General features: G+C 39.0%; 2 protein-coding genes across 2 annotated transcripts in view; both read left to right on the top strand.

The window, feature by feature from the left end:
• Nucleotides 1-16,894, top strand: part of LOC125233822 — a 143,186-nt gene that overhangs the window by 48,708 nt on the left and 77,584 nt on the right. The window lies entirely within an intron of this gene.
• Nucleotides 1-16,894, top strand: part of LOC125235712 (glycoprotein 3-alpha-L-fucosyltransferase A) — a 36,913-nt gene that overhangs the window by 17,338 nt on the left and 2,681 nt on the right. Inside the window, exons 3-8 of the mRNA XM_048142314.1 lie at nucleotides 65-257; nucleotides 5,254-5,420; nucleotides 7,652-7,892; nucleotides 8,443-8,640; nucleotides 15,719-15,951; nucleotides 16,504-16,675. Of these exons, the coding sequence (XP_047998271.1) occupies nucleotides 90-257; nucleotides 5,254-5,420; nucleotides 7,652-7,892; nucleotides 8,443-8,640; nucleotides 15,719-15,951; nucleotides 16,504-16,675 (1,179 nt within the window). The 5' untranslated portion in view covers nucleotides 65-89. The remainder of the gene's footprint in view (nucleotides 1-64; nucleotides 258-5,253; nucleotides 5,421-7,651; nucleotides 7,893-8,442; nucleotides 8,641-15,718; nucleotides 15,952-16,503; nucleotides 16,676-16,894) is intronic.

Here is a 16,894-nt window from a genome sequence, read left to right as displayed (position 1 = left end):
CGAACGCTCCGTTCCATCTCCGTTCGGAGCGTCCACTCAGACCACACTTATATATATTTCATAGAGTGGCGGTTAAAGCAGCGGGCAGAATGTGGGCGCGAGTGTCCCGGGCGCTGCGGCGCGTGGCGCTGCTGCTGCCGCTGGCGCTGACGGCGCTGGCGCTGATGCTGCTGCCGCGCCCGCCGCCCATCACACATGCCCGCGTGCCCTCCGCACCCGCTCAGCCGTCGCCGTTGCGCGAGGAAGCTCATCTCCAGGTTATAACATTTATTTTCCTTTATGGCTCATTAATACGGCGTACAAACTACAAACTCGCATGCAATATCTGGACACCAAGCAAATGCTGAAATATAATGAAACTCGTAGGCGATTACTGACACCGTGTAAAAAACACCTTTTCACATGATCCGATCCGATATCGGATGTAGGAAACGAAATAAGGTCAGTGCGGGCAAGACCGGCATAGTTTATTTGAAATAAAGTTTGAGTGGAAAAAAGTCTATAATTAATGTAGTCTGGCGTAATGCGCATGGTCCTACGGGATAGCAAATATTATATTTTACAAAGCTTTTATAGCATTTTGGTGAAATAAGGTACTTTTAAGCATAGCTGGGCATTAACTCGTTAATCCGTTAATCGTTAATTAACGAAGTTAACATTTCGATTAACGGATTAACTTTTAAGTTAACTTGAAAAAATGTTAACGGACTCGTTAACTTCCGTTAAATTTCTCCGAATCCGTTAATCGTTAATCTAGTAGGGCACAGGCGCCATCTGCGCTGCGAAAAACATATAAAAGCCCGAAGTACGGCAAATCCTATGATTTGCCGGTAAATCCTAGGTTTTACCGATGTCGATTGCTACAAGTCCGAAATATTACCTAAAAAAGTATTCTTCACGTGTATTTGCTTTTACTAACTTTGATTCGGTGAATCCTAAGCTTTACCATGGCGACTGTTGTAGTGATAGGGCAGCAAATTCGAACCCTATTTACGACCACATTCGCTTCCCTAGCCTCTACCGCCCAAAGTGCCACAACAGTCCCGTCACCGCCAGCATCTCTCCTGACACAGCTCTTGGCAGTAGCTCAGGCGATCACTGCAGCCTAGAGTTCAACAGGCTAGCTGTACTTCGGCCTTTTACAGAAATATAATACGGTATATTGGATAGTGATGCAACTAAATATTTAAAGAAAAGTTATTTTTTTTTCACGTGTTAACGGATTAACGATTAACTTTAACTTACGTTAAATTTGTCGAAATGTATCGCTTTAACGATTAACGAAGTTAACTTTTTTAGTAACGGATTAGCGATTAACGAAGTTAACTATTTGATTAACGGTGCCCAGCTATGCTTTTAAGTCATAAAAATCACATTTTTTAAGGCTCGGCGGGTTGACCGTCCTCCTGCGATGAGCACGGAAAGACCGTCTAGTGCTTGTTGTCGCGTAATTTCATATGAGACTAGGTTCCAAAGTCATGATCATTGTTATTTTACGTAATAACAGGGCAGAATGTGCTACATAATTAATAAAATAACGTTGAAATTTTGAACATATAAGCATTTTTCTATTTATAAGGCAAGACCGGCATATGTCCCGTAGATGGGGTTCATAACCTTTTCTTTTCAGGTCCGGATATTGCATAATACTGTTTTTCCAACGAACACCTGCGAATCCAATTTAGTCACGATATTACAGTCGACTACTTATCTGTTTTTGAAACTTTGTTATTAAGAAAAGGTAATAGGTACGATATTAGGATACATGAATTTGTTTGGTAACATTTCTTAGCAATGCTTGGTTTTGCTATAGTCACTACCAGAGTTGGACAAAAAGTAATCGACTAACGATTAACGATTAAAATAAGACGATTAATAAGTCTGATAAAAAGTTAATCGATTAATACCTATCTCTGATCCAGGCAAGGCCTTTAATATTTCATATACGGGTCGTGAATCTAAAACGGGCGATTGAACTCTTATTGTAATAGGTGTCGTCAGATAGGTTTTCGGGGTTGCTGATTCCAAAATTAATGAATAATTTGAAATCATGACATTTCTGACAGACAATTTGACACAAAATTCGTCTGCTGTGTCGTCAAATAAGTTTTCGGGGGTGCTGATTTAAAAATTAAACACCGCTTTTCTCTGACATTGCTGACTGTCACTTAGACACGAAAGTGGTCATGGGTGTGGTTAAGTAGGTTCTTGGGGGTGCTGATTCCAAAATTAATGACCAATCTGGAATCTGACATTGCTGACTGTCACTTTGACACAAGAGTCGTCATGGGCGTCGTCAAATAGGTTTTCAGGGGTGCTGATTTCAAAATTAATGATAAAATGGAAATCTGACATTGCTGAATGTCACTTTGACTTACAAGTGGTCATGGGTGTCATCAAACAGTATTTTTGGCTGTATTGGTTATTGGAATCAGCATCCCCGAGAACCTGTTTAACCACACCCATGACCACTTTTGTGTCGAAGTGACAGTCAGCAATGTCAGATTCCAAAGTGGTGTTTAATTTTGAAATCAGGACCCCCGAAAATCTATTGATGACACCCATGACAACTTTTATGTCAGAGTGACAGTCAGCAATGTCAGATTTCCAATTATTTTTATTTAATACTTTCGAATGATTTTAGTAACACCATTATCAAAACTGTATTTGGAAGTTAAAATCAAAAACGGTACAACTATCATACATAAGCCGTAAACGTACCTTACCTATATATTGATATTGTTTATCATCATCATAAACTTAAGAGTTAATCTCTTGTCGGTGGAGTATTTTCCAGCTTTTTCTATCCTGTGCCAGCTCTTTGACACTTTGATACGACATGGCCCCTACTTTTTCTTTTATTTGGTCCATGTAGCTGCGTCTGGGCTTTCCTCGACCTCTCTTACGTCCAATCCATCCCTCCAGAATAGTAATAAAAAAGTGGTCGTGTCGCATCAAATGTCCGATCATTTTTCCGCGTCTATTTTCAATCGTTTTCAGGATGGCTCGTCTTTCATTTACCCTTCGTAACACCTCCTCATTCGTAATCTTATCTCTCCAACTAATTCCCTCCATTCGTCTCCAGCACCACATTTCAAACGCTTCCATTCTCTTCCTATCGACTTATTTCCAATAAAGCCTAAAAAAGGTTGGCAACTCCTTGTTTATCATATGCCGGTCTTGCCTTTCTCTTTTATGCCGGACTTTCTGAGTAGGCACAATTTCTAAGTTACATATTTCAGAACATAAAACTAGAAATTGAGCGCGTTTTCAGTAGATTAATAGTACTAGTCAGAAAGAACGGTTATTAAATGTGACAATCCATCACAGAAAGGCCCTTATGGCAGGTATTGAGTTAGGCACAGATCCTAAATCTGCATTAAATAAGCTATCTAATACAAAAAAAATCATGGCCCTAGGCCACGTACTTTTTTTTAAAAAAATCATCAAGCATACACATGCTAAGTATTGCACTTTTGAGAAAACGTGAAAAGAAGTTTGAAACTCACTTTAAGGGTGTTCCCATTGGAAGTTACATAGATGACGATTGATTGTGTATCTCAAGGTACATTTCTTTGAGAATCAGTTGTGATTGTGTTTCATCGACTTCCAGATCATGAAAAATCGAGCTTTGATTAGGGCAAGTCGCTTATAAGAAAAAAATTAGGAAAACATATTTTTTTGGCTTTTCTTCTAATATGTTGCTATCTGAACTATAGTACATAGTTATATATGTTTCAACTTACATTTAAGGATAGAAATAAAATCCCATGGTTCATTAAATATGTATATTTTAATCAGAATATCACAATTAGAATATTTAACATCTGCTCCTATAATAATAATAATTTTCGTATAGAGACTTCTAAATTATATTTAATCAGTCTACACATTTATAACTAAAGTGTCAGAATTATTCTGCATGTCTTATTTTTTTATTTATAAATTTTTAAAGTTACATAAAAATCACAAATTATTGACTCCCATACATTTGGGAAAAGGGCCCTTATGACCATCACAGATAAAAATTACTCATTGCTAATGTATTTTATTATTTTAGTTACTTATCTTGTATTATAACAGAATACCAAAGAAAAAATGTTATATGAAGTAAACTTAAAATCTTGATCATTAATCAGTAATTCTCATAAAACGTTTATTATAATTATTAATTCACACAGTACCTACCAGATCGATTTGTAATTCTTAATATTTGTTTTTTAATTATTTAAGACACTTAGTATATCGGATGAAAACACATCTTACCACCGATAATGTCACCAATAAGGGACCATTCATAAACTACGTACCGTCAACTGCTGCAACATTGGCATCAACTGTGCCTATAATTGCATTTATAAATAAAGTGTTTGTTTCCTTAAGTTGAAGCCACGGGGCAATGTTGCAGCAGTTTACGGTAAGAATAAACTTTTTTATTTTAAAGTGACGACTAGGTACCTAAATCGGGTAATTTTTAAATTAGGTATCAAAGTACTTCATTGAATCGTACCTATATAACATAAACTAACTTATAAACGAAAGTTGTAAGTAATTACAACATTTTTTAACAACAGTTTTCATATTTTCGAACGCGCTCTGGCATAAGGGCCCTTTTCTACTAAACTTTGAGCTGAATTTTAATATAGAAATACTTAACGTACACTACTGAAACCAAGCTACAATTGCACGTCTATTCGTATATTTTACTATTTTGCATAAATTCAAAAATCGATAATTTCGAACGATTTTACAAAAACGTCGATATCTCCGTAACTAGAAACCGCCATAAGGGCCCTTTTCTTATGGATTGTCACATATAAACAAAAAACTTATAGTCAATAGACGGTCTTTCCGGGTAGACGGTCTTCCCCACACTGACCTTACCACGATATAAAGTACCTAATATGCTCGGAATAACTTATCTACGAAATAAACGTCTACAGTTTCATTTTACTTGTATCGATTGTTCTACGATATGAACTGTCGATGAAATGAAATTATTTGAAATGTGGTCTTTGAAATAATATTCGAACAAGTGTCTGTCGGCGATTCAAGGGTATACCGTAGGACAGATATCCCACACATTACAGGCGCCATCTTGGATTTTTTTTATTGAAATCCTTCCGACATCCGATATCGGATCGGATAATGTGAAAACGGACTAAGGCGCGTAACGGCTCCCTCCGTTTAAGGCACTCGATGTTCGCACTGAGTTCTATTGATATACTTATATAATAAATTTGTACTTTACAGAACGCGCTAAATGAAATCGCGGAAAGCGAGGATGTCGCCGCGGCTGCGGACGACGCGTCGGACGTCGCTCACCGGCCGTGGTTCATGAAGGGCGGCGAGCAGCGCCCGTGGCAGACCGACCCGCACAACACCAGGCTGTTCCCCGAGGATGCGCCGGGCGAAGACAGGCAAGTGTGCAAGTCACGCCCAACGTATAGCGCGCAGTGCTGTTTTTTGTGTTCCTCGGGGGTATTAAAATAAAAGGTTATTTTGGTACTCTGACCCGCACTGTTGAGGACCACTTAACTTATCCGTAAACTGTGCGTGGCGTGTTCGTCTGACGTTGACACAGTGCTGGGTTTCATCAGATACGGGATGAGCAGTTACCGTGGCAGAAACCGCACAACGCCTGTTGTAACCTATGTTGTACTGTACACTGCACAATGTGTCAAGCTAACCAGCAGGCCAATATAGGTATGTACACTATGTACCTACCTATTATACCTAGATATATTCATATCAAAAGAGTATAAATATAATAGTTTTATCTAGCGGCTCTTCTAATGTAGTAACCTCCAATCGATACGATAGTCAGAATCGGATCATAACATAACACAATCAAAACCATAATCAGATTATTATACTTCAGTAGTTCCATTATCTAATGCCGCCCCAGAAAAACCTACTGACTGATATACAAGGGGTTATTATAATAATTTAACCATATTCTCTTTTAATTTAGTGACCTCCAAATCATGCAACCGATACGATTGTCAGAGTACCATGCAATCGATACGATTGTCTTAACATAACACGATCAAAACCATAATCAAATTATAGTAAAAACATTATACCTAACATAATGCCGCTGAAATCGAAATCGGCTATGATGTAGCGTGAAGTGGTGAACACAGTTAGCAGCTAGTGCTTGCTTTATTTCTGGTAGGTATACCTACGGTATTTAAATAATGAAAAAGAGTTCCTCATTAACTCGTTATCGGCACCTAACTGTAATATAAGGGAGCTTATCTAGCTAATAACTAGTTACATTAATTCATACTTAGTTAGATACGAGATTAACGAACACAAATAGCATTTACACGCAAAGCAACTTAATTTACTTACTTAAGTAGGTATGTATGTAATTAGGCCTACCTGTACAAAGAAATAGTTATTTGTTATACAAGGGGGCAAAGTTGTATTTTAACGCCGAGTGTGGAATTGAAAAACGAGCAAGTGAAAGGATTCTATAGTTGAACCACGAGCGAAGTGAGTGGTTCGACTTAACTTTTTTTACACACGAGTAGTAAAATACATTTGCACCCGAGTGTAACACAAAACTTTTCCCCTCACTATAGGAGGAAACTACAACGCAAAAAATGCATTTATCACTGCTTCCAGTAGTTCCACAGGTGGTAAATCATCTTTATTACTAGATTCACCTACTTTTATCAATTTTAAAGCAGTTAATTTGACTTTATTCAAGGTCAAATTACTTTACCCACTAGTGGATAAAATGCGTTTTTACCCGCTGGTATTAAAAAACAAAACAACTGTTTCCGAGCTAGTGAGGGGAAACGTCTATTACTAACACTTCTAAGTCATAATGCCCTAATTTTTCTAAGTACTACAATTGGTAATGAATGTTGAACACTGGCAAAGGTTTAGCTCCCTAATTGTTAGGCATTTTCCTTAATAAGTGTCAGCCCAGTTTTTATAAGTAGTTAAATGCGGTCAGCATTCAGATCAGAGCCATTTTTAACATTTATGGGTCGTCAATAGGCCTGGTTCATGTAATCAATACTGTTGCCGTGTTCCTCAATGAAGTTCTTTCTTCGAGCCATATAATATTTATTTTAAGAAATCTATTAAACCATGCCGGTTAACCTAATTCGCTTCTGTTGTAAACCATTATGCTTTACACCATTAGTCGACCTTCAGACCAACAGTTGTTAATAAGTACCTATTTGTAAAATCAATTAATGTCGTAATAATTCATTCTTGTTAACATGTTTTCTCTTATCAATTACTAATAAGAATTGCTTATCAGAACTTTTTTCCTGCCGTATTTCTATTTCCTATATTTTTCAGGAAATGTCGAGCAAATATACTTTTTGTATATTTTCGGATTACTTATTTGTCGCAATCTCTATAGGTACTGTCAGTCATCAGACAATCACAGGCAGACCTTGGATATCATCAATTGAAAACTCCATTCAAAATGAATATAATATACTGAAAAAAACATTTTTTTAGTAGAAAAAAAGGCAGGCGCGAAGTTCAAACTATTTCTGGAAAGTCTACTCTTTGCGCCTATTTTGTTTAAATTTACCGAATGATCTACCAACAAGGTCGCTGACGGTCGGGACATGTTGAGTAGGTATCAGTACGTATTCACGGCTAAGTAAACTCTTTTCAGGATGGTCGAGCAGCTCATGTACACCCTGCCAAAAGACGAGGAGGTGCCGATAAAGAAGATCCTGCTGGCAAACGGGCTGGGCGCGTGGGGCGTGCCGAGCGGGCGCACGGAGTTCCTGCGCAACAAGTGCCCGGTGGACCGCTGCACGCTGTCCGCGGACGCGCGCGACGCCGCCTCCGCGGACGCCATCCTTTTCAAGGACCACCACACGCCGTTCAACGTCAAGCGCCCGCTCAATCAGGTGACCTCTCACTTCCACAGTGATAACAGTCTGTCGTCAAATCTAGTACCCAAACCGTTGATCGTTTATCGTTTGTCTCTATGGGAAGAGACAACATTTTGTAAAAGCATATAGTTAGTGTTCTGCCAATTATTGTGGTTTACATGCCTCTAAGTCGCGTAAGTACATAGTACATACGTATTAACCATGAGTAAGTAGGTGTCATAACACATTACGGGGTTTTAAGTATATACCTACCTATCGTACAATTCGTATGAAGAGTGTGTTATACACTCACAGTGTGTGTAAATATGCCAAAATTACCAAAGTTTACAGTGTAAGTAAAATTTATTAGGCTAGGGTGGCTACGCAAAAGCCTGGCGTGGCGGCCAAATGGCGATATTGTTTCCATATGTAATTAAATGCGTGGAAACACAGCAATTGCTTGTATAGCGGCTCGCAAAACGTCTCAACTTATCGTTTGCCATAAAGATGCTTTGATAGGTAACTATCGCTAGCGATATCTATTGAGCGTCCCTACCTATGTACTTACCTCGTGTTATTTGGTTAGATCTGGATCCTCTACTACCTGGAGTGCCCGTACCACACGGCGTCGCTGCGGCCGGGCTCCACGGACGTGTTCAACTGGACGGCCACCTACCGGCGCGACTCCGACATCGTCACGCCCTACGAGCGCTGGGTCTACCACGACCCGCTCATCACCGAGAACAAGATGGAGAGGAACTACGCCGCCAATAAGACTAAAAAGGTATCTAAACGGTTACCTACGCATTACACTAGGTGCTGGCACGCAATGAGGTATAGGTATACACCAGTGTGAGTAGCCGAATGCACAAACGTTTCACGAAAGGCCGTTTTCACCTTATCCGATCTGATATCGGATGTCGGAAGGATTTTAATAGAAAAAGTCCAAGATGGCGCCTGTAATGTATAGGACACCGGTCCGACATCCATATCGGATCGGATAATGTGAAAACGCACAAACGCTCACGAATCGTGAAGCGTTTGGGCATTCGGTAATCGCACACTGATACTTTTCAAAAATGTGGCATTGCATAGCAAAAGGTACCTTGTGGTGGTCTCTTACGTCGCATAACACCGCATGAGTGTTGGAGCGTCGCTAATAATAGTTTAAAGCTACCCGAGGGACGTCACAAATGGGTCGTTCGTATTTTTTATTTAGGTATTAGCATCAGTTAGGTCAATACAAGGGCTAGTTGCATTGAGCGTGTCGGGCCGCTGGAAACGGCCACTCTCACAATATTTTCTGGTAAATTAAATCCAAATAATAGGTACCTACATTACCAACACGTAATAAAACAATAGTCTTCAGGCTTAGAGTCAGATTTTATTGTTATAATTTTTAATCCGTAAAACGAGGAAAACAACAATGCAAAGTTGCATTGTCAGCATAGAACATTTTTCCTTTTTTCTATGATTGTCGGTGAAAAAGAAGAACGACCTAAATTAAATTAACTATTGCAAGACCTAATCTACCTTTTCCTTAGATAAAGGGTGCGCCCACGGAAGACTTTTCGAAGCGACTTTTTTGTCGCGACCATTGGGCTAATGTGAAAGTGCGCTCACGAAGCGACGCAACTTTTCATACAAATACGTATGTCGCCGAGCAACTTTGTCGCCCCTGGACGCGCACCCTGAGAATATACCAATGCTTTAATTTGAGGGTCAGATAAAAACACTATAAAGAATGTCAGTTATTTTTAATGACTTTTGTGCGTTTCTCAAAAATGCATATTTTCTTTGATTGCAAAGAAAGTGGCTTGTCTGCATGAATTATTCAGTTCGTCTTTTACCAGAGCTGTTGCTTATTTTACCCATTTTATTTAAGTCTACATACGTGTGTGACTCTTGACTTGAGCGATAAGTTAAAAGATAGGGAAATAAATTCAGGTCATAAGTAGGTATACTTATTTTGCATAGCATTGCGAATTCTTATCGCTCGTCGTAGCACTTATTCCCTCGCAGGCGATTGCCATACCATCCAAACTGTGATAACGACAGCTGGTTGGACACGGTGGCGACATCAGTAATTGCCTAGCTTTATTACTTAGATAGTTTAGCTGGGTGAATCAACTTTTCTTTGACAGCTAAATTTCGCATACCTACCTACTTCGACTACATGTGATCAGAAAATTGAATTTGGATTTATTGTAATTAATGTTATACCTTTAAACGAGCAATTCTTGTATGTTTATTTATTCTCTCTGATCTCGGAAACTGGGTCTAACGATTTCGCTGAAATTTGTTATGTGGGGGTCTTCAGGGGTGAAAAATCGATCTAGCTTAGCTTTAGATCCCGGAAAACGCGAATTGTCGAGTTTTCATGCGTTTTTCTTTCGCGTTAGTAAACGCAAAATATGGTCGTTAATTTCGCCAATTGCGCATCGGCTGAGCGTATCTCAGTCGTAAGAGGTCTGTCTAAATGTTCGCAGGCACATCGCGGGTGTCAGGGTTCCGAATCCCGGCCAGAAAGTTTTTTTTTGTATTTGTAAGAGTTTTTTTTATCTAAAGACGTGATATAATAAAATAGGACCGAGCGAAGCTCGGTCGCCCAGATATTTTATAGGTACATATTATATTAAAGACAGATACGCAATAGGTACAACATGTTTTTATAAATATGATATTTTATGAGTTGGTTTTGTAACTAAACCTCCGCTCACCTTACTTATTTACTTACTTGACTAATCAACAGTATAGTTAACCCCCCTTTAAATATACCCCGTAATTTGGCCTTGTGATCGTCTAGCGTGAATAAGTAGAACCCTTCGATGTGAACCGCGATAACCTAGATCCTTTAATGAGTATCAGCTGTATTTTTGACTAATTTTTAAAATTTTATTTATTTATATTTTAAAGAAGAATAAAGGTTATTGTAGCATAATAATATAGTGTTATAGAAGAGTATTTTATCAGATTTAGGCCTAGAAAGTTATATGTGAGAAAATTAATGACGTGATGAAGAAATTTTAGAATAAAAGTTAGTGAGTGAAACATACATGAAATAAATATTAAAAAATATTTTAGAAAACATCGGCTACGCTCTATTTTCGATTCCGGTTTGGGGTGAGAACTTGCGATACCGTCTGGAATCCTTAGGCCCAATCAAACCACATTATCGGGCATCCTAAGCAAGTAAGCCTGAAGGGCTATCTATCTACAAACTAACCCCTTTTTTTTTTGTTTCTTTTCACTAGCTAAACCCCCCTTTTCCCCAATACTGCTAATAGACCATAACTTCTCGATCCTTCTAATGTATCATCAAGGCTCCGAGTAGTTGCTACCACTGAGAACGAAGTAAGTAAGTCTAGTAACTCCTTGAAGCTTTTGACTTGTCATCAGTGGACGGCGCTCGCATGCCACTGGGCCCTATAACAAATCTATGCTTTTTATTCCAAAGTATAGTTTGTTTCCCTAACCAACTTGATAGAATTTACCATGAAAAACTAGTTAGCAACACTCACTGGCTCGATGCTACATGAAGAATCAGAAATTGCTACCACAGTTATTAATTTCACTCAAATAAATTAAATAATAAGAGATTTTATAAATTACCAGTTTTACCACATATTTTAAGATAGTAAACACCACATTTAAAGTCCATTTAAACCATATAAATAGTAGTAGTTAAATTATTTCTCCACAAATACACGTTGACCAATTATATTCCAAGACCAATCATAATAGAACTCTACTTTTATAGAAATAGTGTGTGACTCTACCCTATTCCTATCATTTTCCCTATTCTAGCATATCTGAAACACAGACCGTCACTTACCATAGATCTTGTGTTCAAAATATGCACAAGTGTATCCCTACCATAAGCTGTACAGTTCAGCCAGCGAAGCTGAGATAGGCAACCTATAGGCTTGAGTTCTTATCCCCCCCTCTGCTCTTGCCCGCGGGCTAGGGTAGCAGAGAGTAGATCGCCCTATCCGTGTATATATCCAGTATTCTAGGACACACCAGTACCAGCCACATGAGAGACCCAGCTGCGATCAACTTTACTTAGATGTGGATCGATCACAACCGAAATCCCCAACAACCAACGCCAGCATGGACTAGAGCACCGAGTAAATAAATATATATATATATAGGACCCCAGCCTCAAATACTGCCGACTTCAGTGAGCAAGGATTACTCCTAATGTCTTTCGTCAATCGTGAAAGTCCTCACTTCCATCTAACAGTTGGACTCTTTGAGACCGGTGAGAAAATACGCTTTTGTAAGTATAGAAAAGCGTCCAAGCCCTCCGCTTGGAACAAAAAGACCCCTAAACGCCTCTTATTTGACACCGTAAGGGAAGAAGCGCCTAGCCGGACAACAGTCTGTCACAAACAATGATCTGGCTTATAACTTTCACAAAATAACCCCATAGAAAATTACTAAATTCAATTTTACTGACCAACTAAACAAACGAGTGAAGTTTCCTTTACGTGCTATAATCTAAGCTTAGTTTTGCAAGAATTACTCCCTACAAAACCAAACACAGACTTATCTCCAAGCACCAGCCATACATCGACCCAGTCTTTGTATTGCTTGACGGCACTCATGAAACAAAGCACAGAAAACTTCACTATACACAACAATTTAAATATAACACTACACTATAAATAGAACACTAAATTAACCCCACAACTGACAGTAAAGCAATTCCACCACAGGTCTAAGTTCAACTGTACGACGATATTGTCCCCGCACAATCAAACAGAGACACAATTTCAAAGTTTACAATCACTTAGAATAATTTCCAAGTAAAAACAAACAGAGAAATAATAGCAGAACAACTTCACTCACCAGTATAACACACGAAAGCCAGAGACACTGTTAGTCTTGTAGATATTTTAAGAATGACGCGCGTCGGCTCGCTCCGACCCTTTTATAGATTCTATCTCCGACTTCCGACTTCCGACATCCGACTTCCGACTTCTGACATTCGACTTCCGACTTCTGACATCCGACTTCCGACTTCTGACATTCGACTTCCGACTTCTGACATTCGACTTCCGACTTCTGACATCGGACTTCCGACAAGATGGCTACTCAATCGTGTGCTTTGTTTACTAAGTCTTATGCCCTATGCATTAGAGTTCACGATTAACACACGGATGTTTGCTTATCAACACGTGCCGAGTACACGTGTTTTAGAGAGAGACAGAGCTATTGATATTGATACCTATGTAGTCCAATAGTGGAGCGATTCGCAAATATTTTTACGTAAATATTATTTTGTGGAACATTCTTATTTATTTTGTAAGTAATTTCGCAATGAAATATTTTATCTGTTACTAAATGTTACATTGAATGATATACTCAGGAAGCATAATAACCAATATTAGTCATTATTATTTCTTTGACTTGTAAATGAAATCCAGACATAATATCGGAATGTTACGCAGCTGACAACTGTCAGTGTCAATATTCCGTCCATGTGAATGTAGTTTGTTGATAAATATGTTTTTCCAACCTGTTTTGCACCAAATAATAGTGAATTTTATGAGTGAAGACGTGACTAAACATGTGATAAACCATCAAAGATATTATTTGTTAAAATATTCAATGAAATCCCGAAGGAAATATGCACCAAAAAGTTGGTCAAGGAAAAGTTGATTCGCCGTAAGTTTTATATGTAATAACGAGTCCATTTCCTCATCATAGACGCTTGTTCTGTTACAGTTTCGAGCAGGCAGTGACCCAGTGGACATAGCTGTCCCTGTCTCTCGCTTTTGTATGTATATATGTGTGAAAAGTGTCTCTTCCGCTGGGTCACATATTGATTTAATTATAAATGGATCATTTTTAAATTTTTCCCTAATCGGGTATGTAAAATAAGGATCTTTATTCACGCGATGGCCAAGTTAAAACTCACAAAAGTAGAGCTAATAATAAGTAAGGACAATTCTTGCAAAAATCAAGAAAAAGTTGATTCACCGAGCCTCAGCTACACTTTGTTGAATTAAAGGATCATTTTACCAATACACTCGAGTAGTTACTAAAACTTAAGGAAGGTTAAAGTACCTACTAGTTTTCAAAGCGGGATCGATAACAATAATGATGAGGGGTGGTACATTTAGATTCGTATTAGGTATTAAATGTGTCAAGGTTACAAGATCTCCCTTTAACACCAGTATTTTTCATCGAACGTGCCCGTATCGCCTCCGGTACGTATTATTTACGAAGTTTTGCCTAATTTATGACTGTGCGCAATAGTTGCATTTCTTGCGTTAATATCATCTTTAAAAAATTAGAGCGGTTAGAACTAAAGTAAAATTCATAATCCTACGGACTAAATTGACAAATGACTGACAGGTAAAATGATACCAGGAACAGCAAAATTAAAATAGGGAAGGGTATATGTCGATAACAATATATCGACAAGTTGTAAAGTACATACAACAGACAAGTTTAAATCAAGAATAAGTATATTAGTTTCAAATAAGAGGTACACATTTTGTAGTAGTAGTAGTAGTAATCACTTTATTGTGTACAACAGATTCATATACAGTTTACAGGAACAGAGGTACAAAGGCGAACTTATCCCTATAAGGGATCTCTTCCAGCTAACAGATTAGATGAGAGGAACATTAAAGTGGGCAAGATAGACAAACTTACAGAATTACAATAAAGGTCAGAAATAAACCAAAAATGTCCACAAGTAAATAAACTACATAAATACTAAATAATATTATGAAATAAACTACATACTTACACGAATACACAAATAAAATACGATATATAAATATATATATATACATAAATATGAATATCGCAAGAAATATGTACTTCTCAAATAGGAGTATGTTCAGAAGGAATACACATAACCAGATCACGCTTGGTTGGAAAGCCAAAGCTTCTTCAAATTAGTCTTGAGTGACGCCACAGACTGAGACTGTTTGAGAGACCGAGGCAGTTCATTCCACAATTTCACCGCGCGCACCGTGAAAGACTTTGCATACGTACGTGTATTATTTGTCGGAATGGCAAGCGTAAGATTAGTGCTTGAACGTAAGCGATGTTCACTGCCTTCAGCCAGATAGTTAAATCTCTCAGATAGGTAAGTTGGCGAACAGGGGTTATAGAGTACGTTGTACAGCAACGACAGGACACGCACATCTCTACGTCGGCGGATCGGTTTTTGATTTGTTCTATGTATCTTCGAGGTAGTGGATGGATGCCACGCATTTTTACCCACTAGTTTTAAAACATAAAAAGGTTTTCGAGCCTGTAGGTAAAAAATAAAATACCATGTCCGACGATAATCAATTATCTGTCACGCTATGGCAAGTATGCCATAAATATCTATATAATTTTCGAATAATATTATTGCTGCTTCGAAATAAAAAAAATATCTCTAATTAACGGTCTACAGACCTTTTGATCTGTCGAAATCACAGAAAAAGTTGGTATATTGATTAGACGATCAAATTGCCAATTTCATTGTCCCGTCTGGGTGCACCTTAAATCTACGATGTAATCATAATTTTAATATCGATAAGAACGACACTGGCCAAACTGTGGCAACATTCGTTCACACTTACTTGTCAATTTGGTCCGTAGGTTTATGGATTTTACTTTTAGAAAAGTCCAGGAAATCTAAATCAGATGACTACTTATATATGTAATCACAGTAATCATCATACATCACTGTTGATAATACATTTGGGGTTCTAGCTAAATTGGTTGTTCAATACTTGCTCTACGAAATGTCTAATTTAGCTAGAACCCCAACCCCAAATCACCTAAATGACCCAACAATTCCATCGCGTGACTGTTTGTACCTATTCATGTGTACGGTCTGTTCGCAGGTGGCGTGGTTCGTGTCGAACTGCCACGCGCGCAACCGGCGGCTGCAGTACGCGCGGCAGCTGGCCAAGCACATCTCCGTGGACATCTACGGCGCCTGCGGCTTTCACCACTGCCCGCGCGCCGACCCCAACTGCCTCGAGATGCTCGACCGCGACTACAAGTTCTACCTCGCCTTCGAGAACTCCAACTGCCGAGATTACATCACTGAGAAGTTCTTTGTTAATGGATTGCAGTAAGTATTAATAACGTAAGAAGTAGACACTTATTGACCGCTGGAACACACATGCAGTGTCAGCGCCTACTACAAGCGCAAACCGAGAGCGCCCGCCTACAGTTGGTCCCTAGCAGAGAACGAGTTAACTGAGATCTACATCACCAGTGCTTAAAACGATGAGTTACTGATTCTGTAAGTAGTCTTAAGTAGGTAAATTACATTTTACGAGTTACATTATAATTATAAGCACAGAGTACCTACAATAGTTAACTAATAGGTTACGGAGTGAATTAATACATGCCTAACTCAGAAATCGAGAAAAAAAAACAGCAATACAAAATTTTCATCAGACTTGCCGAAATATACGAAATTGCCAATTACCGGTATGTAACTAATAAGTTACCCTATGTGTCTATCTTCTTCTTTAGTCGTTCCCTCAATGCTGAGGATCGTGAAATCATGTCATTCTGTTGAAGACTAGGTCTCTCCATAGGCGTCTGTCCCTCGCCAAGCGCATGGCCTCGTGCGTTTTAATGTGTCTATAGCAAGTTTACTTTTGCTCGTCATCAGGCACGACGTGTTGCCGATAGTGATGGGCGCCCGGCCGGCGGAGTACGCGGCGGCCGCGCCGCACAACTCGTACGTGCACGTGGAGGAGTTCGGCGCGCCGCAGGAGCTCGCCGCCTACCTCGACCGCCTCGACAAGGACGACGCGCTCTACAACTCCTACTTCAAGTGGAAGGTGGGTTATCCACTACGTGTCAGGAGAGGGTCTGGTTTTACGAACATGTAGCTTTGATGCTGTGGTACCATGGTCACTGCAATTCACGACTTTATTAACCCCTCGTGTGCGGATGCGTAAAAAAATTGAGGAGGTTCCAACCTCGGCTATGCCATATAGAGCAAAAAAAAATCGTTCCGGAAAAATAAATACCTATAAAAAATGGCCTAATTTTACGCA

This window comes from Leguminivora glycinivorella, chromosome 1 (genome assembly GCF_023078275.1).
Source record: "Leguminivora glycinivorella isolate SPB_JAAS2020 chromosome 1, LegGlyc_1.1, whole genome shotgun sequence".
Lineage (NCBI taxonomy): Eukaryota > Metazoa > Arthropoda > Insecta > Lepidoptera > Tortricidae > Leguminivora > Leguminivora glycinivorella.
Note: the sequence above shows the minus strand (reverse complement) of the source record. Positions and strands in the feature narration are given on the sequence as shown.